Here is a 12,870-nt window from a genome sequence, read left to right as displayed (position 1 = left end):
GAGCGTCGAGACTTACAAGATCTACATCTTCAAGGTGCTGAAGCAGGTTCATCCTGACATCGGGATCTCGAGCAAGGCCATGGGGATAATGAACAGCTTCATCAACGACATCTTCGAGAAACTCGCTCAGGAGGCCTCGAGGCTCGCGAGGTACAACAAGAAGCCTACTATTACCTCCCGCGAGATCCAGACCGCCGTCAGGCTTGTTCTTCCCGGCGAGCTCGCGAAGCACGCTGTTTCCGAAGGTACCAAAGCCGTGACGAAATTCACCAGCTCGTGAATTAGATTCTTCGGCTTTTGGTAGATGTTGCTGTGTATGCGTGTAGTTAGGGTTGGTATTGAAATCTCTCAATGTATTTTTTGACGGTTCCATGTTCGATGAATCTACGAGATCCAATTTCGAAATTAAATGAATCTGAGAAATGGTTCTCCAGATTTCTTTTTGGGGATCTCTTCAGAATTACGTTCTGCAGATTTTTTTAAATCAGAATCTTCATATGGTTAAATTAGAGTCAAATACTTACACAGACTTTGATCAGACTATTTATAAACAGTACACGACTCATAGATTCATCTAATCATTTCCATACAACTTTATTTTTAAATGATTATTGCTAAATCAATTTTTTATGTTTAAATTAAAGAGTTTTAAATAATATTTGAACGTATAGAAATATATGAAATCCGTCCCCCTCTCCCTCGATTTTCGCCGCCCGAAGAAATATCTTCTTCCTCTCGACTTCAATTTTCTCTCGAACCAGTCTGGCTCAGCCATGGTGAGCGTATTTCCCTCTATTTCTCTAGTCTTATCCGTTTCCGGTTCCTCGATTTGAATCGTACACTCTCGGTTTTGAGTTACAGCTGGTTCTGTTTTGAATCGGGTGTTGATTACTCGGATTTCGGTTTTGGCTCGTCGTTTTCTCCGGTTAGATCTGGAGAAGGATTCTTGTGTATTTTGTGATATTGGTGGAACTCATCTAGGGTCTGGATACTTGTAGAAAAACTCGAAACTCATCGTGCTTATTTGCAACGCGTAAATTAATCATGAAATTTGGAGAAACCTAGTACTGTTTTGTGATTTCTCGTCACCTTCATATGAATTTAGGGTTGATCTTACTTGCCTGTGAACAGTTTCCCCAAGTGAGATTTGGTTATTTGATCCACCGGCTTGTTTGCATGCTGCTGATGATCCGACACCTTGTGACCAATAGGTGGTGTTCCGTATTGTGGGGTTCATGTCCTAATTTATGTTAGGGTCTCTGGAATATATGTTAGAGTAACTAGTATACATGCTGTTACTGCTAGGTTAGAGGAGCTGCTTATGTATTGCTACTGTTGTTAACAATGTCGATATCTGTTCTACTTGTTATTTCAAAGTTATTAGAGTTAGAGATGGTTGTATGAGTAAATACCAGTTACTGCTGCATTGTGATTGGCAGATTGCGGGTTTCATAAAATCGCTAAGATCTGAATTGCATCGTTCTCTAAATGCATGACCCACGGTTGTAAAATTGATTGTTGTTGGCCATGCAGCGCCGGGAATGGATGTTCATGATGACTGCAAGCTAAGATTTTTGGAACTGAAGGCAAAGAGGACATACCGTTTCATAATTTAAAAAGATTGAGGAGCAGCAAAAGCAAGTGGTTGTAGAGAAAGTTGGCCAACCAACCGAACGTACGATGATTTCGCGGCACGTCTGCCATCTGATGAATGCCGATATGCCATTTACGATTTTGACTTCGACACGGAAGAGAGCTGCCAGAAGAGCAAAATTTTCTTCACCGCTGGTATTAATCATACTGTTTTGCTGGTGCCCTTAGTCTCGTTCTTCGTCCTTTCAGAGAATCCAACTTTTATCCGATCTTTGCAAAGGTCTCCTGACACATCGAGGGTGAGAAGCAAGATGATCTATGCCAGCTCCAAGGACAGGTTCAAGCAGAGCTTCAAGCTACTGACCCAACAGAGATGAGTCTCGATGTTTTCAAAAGCCGTACCAATTAAAAAGAACCTGAAGATCCGGTTCGTTTTTTTTTTTAAAATAACCGATTGGTTATAAATATTGAATAACCAACCGGGTTCAGCTCAATTATTGCTGGATTAATAACTAATTAAAATCGATTTAACTTTGGTTATTCTGTTAATTGGTTAGATTCGATTATTTCGGTTTGGTTTTTAACGTTAACTATTATATGTTATACTAAAATTTTTAATCCTAGAATTTTATCTTGACCAATCTCTCTTTTTCTCCAAATGAGAGTCTTCACTTGGATATTTATAGTTATAATCGTACCCGAATTAATTTTGATTATCATTTTGGATATAAATATTTTGTATATATAACCTTACCAAACGGATTTAAGATAGATAAACCATTCGGCTATAGTTCTTCAAAACTGGAATTACCCGTACCTGCTATTATAATTGAACCGAAAACCTTCCCGAAACCAGTCACTCCTGATTGTCCATTTCCTTTGCAGAAAAATAGAGACATGGTGAAGAAGGCCATCCTCAAAACAAACAAAAGGGTATAATTTATGAGTTAGGCTTCAAGTTTTGTCTCAACATCTCATTCCTCAACTCAACTGCCTTATCAGTCTCTCCTGATACACAGCAACCGTATATCAGAACATTATACGCTACTCTATCCGGCTTTACGCCCTTCTTTGTCATCGTTTCCCACAATTCCACCGCTCTCTTCAAATTATTCTCTCTACAATGCTCGTAAATCATGGTCGAATAAGTTATACAGTCCGGGCTAATACCGTTCTCTATCATCCTGTCCATGAGCTCAGAGGCTTCGTCCAATCTTCCCTGCCTGCAAAAACCACGGATCAGCATGTTGTATGTCACTGTGTTGCCTAGAAGCCCTTTCACCATTGCATTATGAAGCTCCATAGCCTTCTGCATGTTGCCTTCTTCCCGGGTAAGAATATCGAGGAAACACCCATATGTCACTTGGTTAGGAACTGGAACTGAACTGCCAGTCTGCATTTCCCGGCAGAGAATCTCGGCTTCTGATACAAATCCCGCTTTACACAACCCGTTGATGAGAGCTGTGTATGTCACTTCATTAGGAACACACCCTTCACTCGTCATCACATCCCATAACCCTAACGCTTCCTCCAAATCCCCGGCTTTGGACTTCGCGTCAATCATACTCGTATAGATTACGTGATCAGGTTTCAATCCTCTATCGTGCATCTCCTTTAGAAGGCCGAGAAACATCTTTCTGTCTAGGTGTTTTAAACTTCCGTCTATAAGCACACCATAGCAGACGAGATCCAGATCCACCCCTCTGTCTACCATCTCATGACAAATTCCTAATGCTTCCTCTAATCTTCCTTCTCTGCAAAACCCGTGTAGTAACACACTATAACATATCTCGTTTAGCTCACGGTTCCTCCTATGAAGGTCATCCACGAACTCTTTGGCCTCAGAAGCCCTACCTGAAGAACATAGTCCACCAATAAGAGATCTATAGGTATATGTATCAGGTACAAGAGATTTCTTTATCATCTCATCGTACAACTCAAAGGCTCTAGCTGTGTCTCCTTTACCGCAATAACCTTCGATCATGACATTATAAGTCACCCTATTGGGCTCAATGTTCCATTCCGACATTGCTTTAAACAGTTTTACAGCATCTTGCATCATTCCAGCACGGCAAAAGCCTGATATAAGCGTGGTGAAGGTGTAAATACTCGGTGCTATACCTTTTCCTTTCATCTCATAATAGAGCCTAATAGCCTTATGGTGTTCCCCTGTGCTGCAATATCCACTCATCAATGATGTGTAAGTTACCACTGTTAGCTCCAGTTCTTTATCTTTCATCTGAGACATGAAATACTCAGCTGCACGGATGTTGCCCAATTTGCAGTACCCATTAATCAAAGAATTGTATGGATAGACGGTCGGTTTTAGACCTGATTCGATCATCTTGCCCAGAAAGCTAACAGCCATATCCACTTTGCCTCTCCTGCATAACGAATCTATCAAAATTGAATAGGTAACATCATTAGGACACAAACCCATCTCTCCCATTTTATCAAATAGCAACTCCGCTTCATCGAATTCTCGATCTTTGCACAACGAGTCAAGCAATGTGTTGTACACGAATAGATTAGGTGACACACCAAATTCCGCCACCGTTTTAACCATGTCAAGAGCCTCTTTGATCTTTCCGCTCCTTCTTAACCCTTCAACCAAACTCGAAACCGCAGCTTCTCTAGGAGCAAACCCCGACTGTAACATTTCATGCATCATCTGCAAGCCGACCTCAAATTCTTGCACTTTGCATAACCCAAGGACTAATGTGCAATATGTCACAACATCTGGTTTCAATCCTTTCCTTGCCAAACTGTTCTTTATGTCAACAGCCTCCCAGACCTTATGGTTCTTGCAAAATCCGTTTATCAACACATTATATGGCACCATATTCACATCACATCCAGTTGCTTCCATACTCGAAATCATTTCTCTTGCTCGGGAGAGATCTTTCAACTCACACAAGCTTCGTATCACTCCCGTGAAAATGTATACATTAGGTTGAATGCCCACTTCGAGAATGGCATCGTATAACTCCAAAGCCAAACCAAAATGCCTAAATTTTACTAATCCGTGCAAGAGTGTGCTCAGAGTTCTCACTTCCGGCAACAGACTGGCCTTTATCATGAGCCTAAACACCAAAAGGCCGTCACAGACTCTCTTATTCTGTACATAACTCTGAATCAACAAATCAAAAGCCGAGACTGAACTAAACCTACATTTCTCATAACAACTGAAAAGCGAATCAAAAACCTGATTTGGCTTCAACTCACGAAGCAGAAGGGTCTGCAACAGTGACGAAGCAGGCCAGAAGAGATTAGCTTGCACGAGAGAGTGGATCAATATGCAAAACGACGCCGTGGAGTGGTCGAATCCACGATGCAGACCGAGGAAATTGAAGAACCTCAGAGCCAATCTGGGATTATCAAGGGTTCCGATTAGAACCTCTTCCACATGGTGATGCTTCAACTTGCTCGACGCGAACGCGCCATCCAACGCGAAGTTCCAGCTCTGCTTTCCCCGCACGATGCTCTTGAGGGCAGAAACGAGACGCGAATCTTCAGTTTTCTCATCGTCTATAGAAGCGAATTTGCCCGAAGATCTCACATTTTTGCAGCTATGGCCGAAATCAGGGCTTGAAAGCGGCCGATTCGTGCGAGGGAGTCTCATCTAAGAGTTCTCACCGCCAAGAGACTTTCAGTGAAGACGAACTGATCCATGATTCTACGAACCGATGCCGGTGAACCCGGACGTTCGGGTCGGGTCGGATATGTTGAGGACTCACGTAGAAAGCCCAATTTTAGTTGGGCTCAGAAAGGCCCGTTAAGAGACAGGTCCTGTGAAAAATTTTAAGGAAATGGCGGTGGCGGGAATGGAAATTTTCACTGACCAATATAAGTCTGCCACGTGTAATCACTGACCTTTTAAGATTTCATAGGCACCGTCGATTACTACCCATTGGAATGCATAATTTAACGGTTAAGATATCACAGGTCAGGGATCCTTGTCTCCGACTAATATCCAATCATCCAATTCTTAGACATCTATAAAAAGAGAACTCGGTGTTGTAGCATTTCATTATTTTGTTTCTATTAGGGCTTGGTTTGTTTTCTGAGAAAAGTCGAGTGAAAGCGACCATGGCGCCGAAAGCAGAGAAGAAACCCGCCGAGAAGAAGCCTGCCGAGGAGAAGCCAAAGGCCGAGAAGGCTCCGGCGGAGAAGAAGCCGAAGGCTGGGAAGAAGTTGCCGAAGGAGGCCGGTGCCGGTGGCGACAAGAAGAAGAAGATGAAGAAGAAGAGTGTCGAGACCTACAAGATCTACATCTTCAAAGTTTTGAAGCAGGTTCATCCTGACATCGGAATTTCGAGCAAGGCCATGGGGATTATGAACAGCTTCATCAACGACATCTTCGAGAAGCTCGCTCAGGAGGCTTCAAGGCTAGCCAGGTACAACAAGAAGCCCACAATCACATCCCGTGAAATTCAGACCGCCGTCAGACTTGTTCTTCCCGGAGAACTCGCGAAACACGCCGTTTCCGAGGGTACCAAGGCCGTCACAAAATTCACTAGCTCTTGAACTGTGAATTAGGGTTTCTGTACCTAGGTTTTGCCTTGTGGTTTGAAGATTTGGAGAACTAAATTAGGGTTAGGGGTTGTACCGCTGAATTTCTTTGCTAGTTTCAAATTTTATGGTGCTGTAATTACTGCTCTAAAATCGATTCGTGTGTTGAGACTCAAATCTTTCTTCTCCGCTGATTATGTCATTACTGTTTAAGACCCTTTTTGAAAATTTCTGTCACTGTTTATCGATACAATTCTGTTGAAGAAGATTTGGTTTGAACCATTTCTTATTGTTCCTATAGTTAAATGATGTTGCTGTTATGATTGGTATGGCAGAAACTGCCAGAGTATTGGAAGGTATTTTCCTGGTAACTTTGAAGCAATTACCAACCAGGCTTATTCATCTTCTTTGTGATCATATTGCTGAGCATATGATGTTCGGAATCTCCAGTAAGGCCATGGGGATCATGAACAGCTTCATCAACGACATCTTCGAGAAGCTCGCTCAGGAGGCTTCAAGGCTAGCCAGGTACAACAAGAAGCCCACAATCACATCCCGTGAAATTCAGACCGCCGTCAGACTTGTTCTTCCCGGAGAACTCGCGAAACACGCCGTTTCCGAGGGTACCAAGGCCGTCACAAAATTCACTAGCTCTTGAACTGTGAATTAGGGTTTCTGTACCTAGGTTTTGCCTTGTGGTTTGAAGATTTGGAGAACTAAATTAGGGTTAGGGGTTGTACCGCTGAATTTCTTTGCTAGTTTCAAATTTTATGGTGCTGTAATTACTGCTCTAAAATCGATTCGTGTGTTGAGACTCAAATCTTTCTTCTCCGCTGATTATGTCATTACTGTTTAAGACCCTTTTTGAAAATTTCTGTCACTGTTTATCGATACAATTCTGTTGAAGAAGATTTGGTTTGAACCATTTCTTATTGTTCCTATAGTTAAATGATGTTGCTGTTATGATTGGTATGGCAGAAACTGCCAGAGTATTGGAAGGTATTTTCCTGGTAACTTTGAAGCAATTACCAACCAGGCTTATTCATCTTCTTTGTGATCATATTGCTGAGCATATGATGTTGGTCGTTTGGCATGTGAAGCCATCTAATTATCGCTTGAAAGGGAGCGTTTTCCTGGAGAAGAGATCTGTGTTAGTGGTGACTGGTGATTTTTTTTGTAGACTACAGTTTGATTTATTGTTTTATACAACATATGGAAATGTTTGCGATTAGGTTTTTTTTTAATGGTCATTTCTGCTATTGTTGTTCTCCGCCATTGTCAATACGGATGGAGAAAAGGGTCTGATGATCAAATGTTCCTTTGTCCATGTGTCTTGATAATTAAGCTGTCTTGTTATGAGTGTGAGTGGTTGCAGTAGGGGGTGGAGTTCTTAAACTGTGGATTGATGATAAGTGTGGTCAAACCTCGTACTTAAAAACTAGTCTTTTCACCTAAACTCGATATCAGATTGGTATCAGAACCCAACTCTATTTTTCGGTGGGTCTTTGACGGGTCGTTCTCCTACGAATATGCGGTCGACTCGGTGGTTATGGAACGGTCGGGAGAGAAACATTCAGGAGAGAAAAGGTTGGGATGGACTAAGAAGCCTCTATCGATCGAGAAGCTGTGACCGACCAGATTTAGTCCAACAACGTGGACGTTGCTGTCTTAAGAGAAAGGTGTTGATGAGTGTCCCACTTCAGAAAAAGAGGGATTTGAGGCCCCAATATATAAAGATGCCCAATATACAATGGATCAAGGTGTTAAGATTTGATCTCTTCTGGGCTTTATCTTATTGTTCCTTTGGTTCAAATTTCTCTGATTCATTCCTTAAATTTTTGAAAGCCCTAAGTCTTTTGTTTAGTTCTTTCTTCATCGGATTTCAGGGACAATGTTTTATAACTTCGCGGGTTTTCCTCGTGTGGGATAATTGTAGCTGTGCTTGCCTTTGACAACCATCTGGTCCTTGGGAATATGGTGCGCCCTCGGCTGATAAGAGAGAGGAAATAATGCTTAGGGGGAGTTTGTTTTCATCCACTGTATGGTTGTTGTGACCTAATACAGTAAAATGGTACGTCGTTGCCGTTGATATACTAAAGATAGGACCAGGTTATGGCAGTTTTATAACAATTGGGGGTTGACGAGACAAAGGAAATATGCTTTGGTCGATTTCGTTCTTCATCCACTGCATAATTGTTATGCCTTAAATATACCAATATCGTATGCCGTTACCATTAATATGGAAAATGGTATATCAATTTTGGGTACATAGCTCGTTTGACTGCATATCAGAAGGAGGTCACCGGTTCAAAATCCGGTGGGTTTTTTATTATTATTATTATTATTATTATTATTATTTTCATTTATCTGTTAATTTAGGCAACGGACAAGAATTCAGCGTATGATAAACCATGTAAGACGAGGTAAAACATCACTGCAGGGCCATCAAGACGATGCATATGCAATTTATAATAGCTTCACAAATCATGATGTAATAATCACATACGGGGAACCCTAAAGCCAAAAGTGTAGAGAATCAACAACTTACCAGACCGTGGCTACCAGATGTTTTTTTTTTTTACAAATCTATAACTTGACAGCTGACGAGTTCAGCAGCACCGAAATCCTTGGCCGCAATCACTTTCCAGACAACTGTGTCCGTCGTGTTGGGCAGATCGGTCTTTTCACGGAAAGAGCGCGATCCGGCAAAAGGGTAGGGACCAGATGATGGAGAGCTCGAGCTCTCACGCAAGTCTGCCCGTAAAACCGTGATCTTGCCGTTGAAATCTCGGGTAATGAAATGAAGTTTTCCATGAAATCCGGCAAGTATATAAGGAGATTCCGACTGTGGTAAGTCGGAAACAGGGACTTCCCTGATGACAACTTTCCACGTATCTTCCTTTTGATCATACACCTTTATATTCCCGCTCTCCATCGAAGAAGGAGGAGGATCAAACCCGTACAACTCGCCGTCCACTACGACACTCAGTTTCGTCCCAGCTTGCCTAGCAGGCCAGCCTTCACCCATACCTATCGGCATTTCAATCCATGAATTCGTCTCCGGTTCATAAACCTCTCCTCCGATATCAACGTAGAACGGCCAAGAGTACAGACTCTGAGGAACACATAACCTACCATTGTAAGAACTCATCCCGGTGGCTACAGGCTTCAATAATCCGGCCAGAAATGCATTTGGTAAGACTTGAGCCTTCGAGAAAGGCATACTAGGAACCTCTGACCATGCATTCGCACTCGGGTCATAAACTTCAGCTGACCGAAGAGGAGAAAACCCTCCTCGCCCATGATTGATCCCTCCCACGACATATAGTTTGTTATTAAGTATGCCCGTTTTAGAATATGCCCGACTTTCCAACATTGGACTCACTTCGTTCCACTTGTTCAGAACTGGATCAAACCGTAAAACGGAATTCGCAGTACAAGATTTGGATAACCCGCCAAGGACGTAGAGGCACCCATCAACGGCCCCGAAAGCACACCCACAAAAGGGTAATTTCTCTGGCCGATCCTTTCTACCAAACCAACTTCTAAGGATCTCAGCGACTTTCATTCTCGGGCTGACCACATTCCACAAGCCCGAAAAGCTTCTTCTAGATTCTTCTTCACAAACAATATCCGGCATTGGAGGCAATCTCTGCCATTTAGCAGACACGGGATCTAAAGCGTGCCACAGAAACACATTCTCTTGATCTTTCGTCAGGACATAGAGCCACTCCTCGGTTTTTCCTAGTTCTTGTCTCAAACAATACAACTCAGAGCTCGTGAAAGCAGATTTCCACTTCCGAGAAACCAACCTCGCATTGAAATAGCAAATTCTGGGAACCCTAGCGAGTATCTGTATCGAAAGCTCATCAGGAAGACGGGGAATCAATCTATTGTTCTCCCCTTCATAAGATGAACATATTTTTTGCCGTTTGCACGATTCGTTCGAGCTTCCCTCGTTTAGAATAGGCGTCCTACTCCTGGAAGAACAATTCAAGCTCATGACAGAACCCATCCGAACTACTTTCCAAGACGGATCAAAAGTGAGAGTGAATCCGCGGGATAATCGGACAAGAGTCGCTTAAACCTGCAAAGAACAAGATGTGTTCGTATGATCAGACACCCATGGATGGATACAGCTGAAAGTATTACCAATTCAAACGAGCTGAAAATTTTCGCCGAATCAGACACCAAACAGAAAACACAAATCAAAGTTCACATTACTCGAAGAACAGAACATCGGATACGACCAAGTCAGAGATTAGAAAGATCCAATACTAACACTTGGCTCGACGACGAACTTACTACCGGCGGCGGCGGAGGAGTGGCTGATGGCTGAGGAATCTATTTAAAGTGGTGGATTCATGAGGACACGATGAAATCGAGATCCGATCGGACGTAGGAAGAGTCGACGACGGTGGAGATTCTGACAGAAACGGATAAACCCCAACCCTAGGAAACTGAGATTCTCTTTGTATATCATATGTATATATAAATTTGTTACCTTTATCAGAATAATACACAAATTCTTATGAAAAAAAAAAGAATAATACACAAATTTAAAAATTATCACAAAAATAAACAAAAAATTTCACGGAATTTACAAAAATCTATTAAAAAAGATACAATGGTGTTGAGGCGCAACAAGGCATATTGGAAATTAAAGTTTATATATTAATTTGAAATTTTAACATATTAGATTTTCTCATATATTTATATATACTTGTTTCCTATTTTTTTTTTGTATGATTTCCATCCAACAGTACCATAGTGCAATATAATCAAATGAAAAAGAAATACATATACAGTCATACAATTCAAACAACACGTGGAATGCTATATATATACACAAAAAATATATATCGAGAGAAAAAATCATAGTATTCAAGAACAAACCAGAGGTGGGCCCGTATATGCAAGATTATAATCCGGAAAGGGTTTTCTGGAGAGTGAATGAAGAAGTTATCAGATTGAAGCGTACGGACACTGGGCTTAGTTCGATCAATCAAAGCCATCATCTGCGGAATTCTCCTGGCAGAGAAACGTGTTGTTATCTTCAACGGGATTCGATGTCTGAAACGAGACATTCTCTGCTGCATCTTGTCCCGTTTCATTACGGAGAACCTCTGCTCCTTTGTCTTCGTCCATGGCCGCAACCTCAGTCACTGCTCCTTGGTCGGGTTGCTCTGCGGCTTCTTCTTCTTCTTCTTCTTCTTCCTTCTTCGGCCTCTTCCATTTCTTGGTGGATGAAGTTCCATCATCTTCGAAATCTTCCTCTTCTCTCTCTCTGTGCAGATACACCCACAGTTTCCGATCCGAGTCGAACTGCACGCACGGATCTCGCTCGTAGTGCAGTCGATCCAAAGCCCCGCTCACAACTTGATTCACTTGCCCGTCTGTCACATCCTCCACGATGTACTGAGAGTCTCTTATCAGCGTACAAACGTCCGCTCTCGTCCCGATACTCCCCGGCAATCTAGCTGCCGAGTCTCGGACCAGACACAGGATCGTTACATGCGGCGGTCTGTCTCGTTTCAGCATGAAATGGTCCCGGGCTTTCGAGGTCGGCTTCCCCCCTCCTCTTCTCAGAGGAGCAACGATCGATTTTTTACCGTCGGCTGCCGTGTATGCAAAGGCTCTGTCGGGAATTGAGTATCTGAGGAATTCCTCCTTGCGGAAATAAGTTCTGGCTTCTTCGGAACTCGGGTTGATAGTGCTTAGGCTCTTCTGGGCTCTCAGGTCTTTGAACCGTTCTTTCTCGTCGAGATTGCACTGCATGAGCGATAACGGCGGTCCAGGAAGGCTTCCTATTTGCTGAAGAGTCTCCTGCCCATTTTTCAGCCAATTTGCGAAACAATCGACCAACTTGACGAGCATCTTGTGCGGAAGACCCCAAGCTTCAGGCGACGTTACCTCCTCGGAAGTCTCATGATCGGACGTAGCATGAGGAAAAGGGCCAATCCAATTCCAGCTTTTCGCGGGCTTGTCGTATAATACAAGCGGCTTCCAACCCTTTGCCCCTAAAGGCGAAGTCTTGGACGAAAAAATCTTCAGAACCCCCCTAATCAAATCTTGAATCGGTTCTTGAGTCTCCAGGATGCAAGGATCTCCTGGGTTTGACCTAACACGGCTAACGATCTCCTGCACAGTTAAGGGCGGGAAATCCCCTTTCCCATTACTATCCATATCCTTTGAAACAGAAATCCTGTTCTCCCCAGCTTCATGCCCTCCGTTCTGATCAGGTCTAGGTCTGCCATTGTCTAATGAATCTTCGTCTGGAGGAGGGCTTATCATTGCCACACGCACTGCCGAGAGAAGATGTATGGTCGAGAAAGAGAAACCCGTGTGAGAAGTCGGTGTTATTAACACAAATGGCTTCTTCTGTTGCGGCTTGGTTCCCACCTCCGTTTCTATCGCTACTTTAGGAGTTTCCGAGGTTTCCATCATAGGGGAACCAGCATCAGCCCATGTTTTCTTCTTTCCCTTCCTCTTCGAGGAAGTAAACTCATCAATGGGTAGTTGAAGATCAAACTGCAGGTCACCATTGTCGTCCTTCCCCCCTCTCCCCGTGAAAATTCCTCTTGTCTTCCTCTTCCTCGAGACAGAGCTACAGTGCTCCAATGCTCCTATTTCGAATGATCCGTCAGTCTCATCAGAGCCTTTTCTCTTCCTGTCGGCCAAATCTGGCTTTGCCGGCGGTATTTGCATTCGGTCAGTTAATTCCTCTCGGATCTGACTACTCTTGTTTGCCGTGACATACTCTTT

At 43.0% G+C, this 12,870-nt stretch overlaps 5 protein-coding genes and 1 long non-coding RNA gene across 8 annotated transcripts in view; 3 read left to right on the top strand and 3 right to left on the bottom strand.

Moving 5' to 3' along the window:
- The window catches only part of LOC104814858 (histone H2B.11-like), a 7,827-nt gene extending 797 nt beyond the window's left edge, over positions 1–7,030 (top strand). The window contains exons 2-3 of one of the 2 annotated variants that reach the window (XM_010543077.2): positions 6–63; positions 6,547–7,030. In XM_010543077.2, coding sequence (XP_010541379.1) covers positions 6–63; positions 6,547–6,763 — 275 coding nt within the window. In that variant the 3' untranslated portion in view covers positions 6,764–7,030. Of the gene's footprint in view, positions 464–6,546 lie in introns of those variants that run through there. The other variant, XM_010543075.2, reaches the window with a different exon arrangement.
- Positions 690–2,142, top strand: LOC104814859. Its single transcript, XR_771990.2, has 2 exons — positions 690–776; positions 1,534–2,142. It is a non-coding gene; the product is annotated as an uncharacterized LOC104814859 (long non-coding RNA).
- Positions 2,495–5,260, bottom strand: LOC104814860 (putative pentatricopeptide repeat-containing protein At5g59900). The gene has a single exon (XM_010543078.2). The coding sequence runs from the start codon at positions 5,213–5,215 to the stop codon at positions 2,534–2,536; it is 2,682 nt and encodes an 893-aa protein (XP_010541380.1). The 5' UTR covers positions 5,216–5,260; the 3' UTR covers positions 2,495–2,533.
- Positions 5,622–6,333, top strand: LOC104814861 (histone H2B.7-like). Its single transcript, XM_010543079.1, has one exon. It carries the CDS (start codon positions 5,683–5,685, stop codon positions 6,118–6,120), a length of 438 nt encoding a protein of 145 aa, XP_010541381.1. The 5' UTR covers positions 5,622–5,682; the 3' UTR covers positions 6,121–6,333.
- A 1,489-nt stretch (positions 7,031–8,519) lies between the features above and the next one.
- LOC104814857 (F-box/kelch-repeat protein At1g22040-like) lies at positions 8,520–10,587 on the bottom strand. 2 transcript variants are annotated; one of them, XM_010543074.2, is made up of 2 exons: positions 10,411–10,587; positions 8,520–10,192 (listed from the first exon to the last, which is right to left on the bottom strand). In XM_010543074.2, exon 2 carries the CDS (start codon positions 10,118–10,120, stop codon positions 8,684–8,686), a length of 1,437 nt encoding a protein of 478 aa, XP_010541376.1. In that variant the 5' UTR covers positions 10,121–10,192; positions 10,411–10,587; the 3' UTR covers positions 8,520–8,683. The 2 variants fall into 2 exon arrangements, with proteins under 2 accessions (XP_010541376.1, XP_010541375.1); XM_010543073.2 differs by having other exon boundaries at positions 10,388–10,585.
- Positions 10,588–10,873: 286 nt separating this feature from the next.
- Positions 10,874–12,870, bottom strand: part of LOC104814856 — a 4,717-nt gene continuing 2,720 nt past the window's right edge. Inside the window, exon 3 of the mRNA XM_010543072.2 lies at positions 10,874–12,870. Within this exon, the coding sequence (XP_010541374.1) occupies positions 11,107–12,870 (1,764 nt within the window). The 3' untranslated portion in view covers positions 10,874–11,106.

This window comes from Tarenaya hassleriana, unplaced genomic scaffold (assembly GCF_000463585.1).
Source record: "Tarenaya hassleriana unplaced genomic scaffold, ASM46358v1 Cleome22, whole genome shotgun sequence".
Lineage (NCBI taxonomy): Eukaryota > Viridiplantae > Streptophyta > Magnoliopsida > Brassicales > Cleomaceae > Tarenaya > Tarenaya hassleriana.
Note: the sequence above shows the minus strand (reverse complement) of the source record. Positions and strands in the feature narration are given on the sequence as shown.

Bases quoted from the DNA above. Each gene is read 5' to 3' on its own strand.
- LOC104814860 (XM_010543078.2), bottom strand. From the start codon at position 5,215: ATGAGACTCCCTCGCACGAATCGGCCGCTTTCAAGCCCTGATTTCGGC.
- LOC104814857 (XM_010543074.2), bottom strand. From the start codon at position 10,120: ATGGGTTCTGTCATGAGCTTGAATTGTTCTTCCAGGAGTAGGACGCCT.
- LOC104814861 (XM_010543079.1), top strand. From the start codon at position 5,683: ATGGCGCCGAAAGCAGAGAAGAAACCCGCCGAGAAGAAGCCTGCCGAG.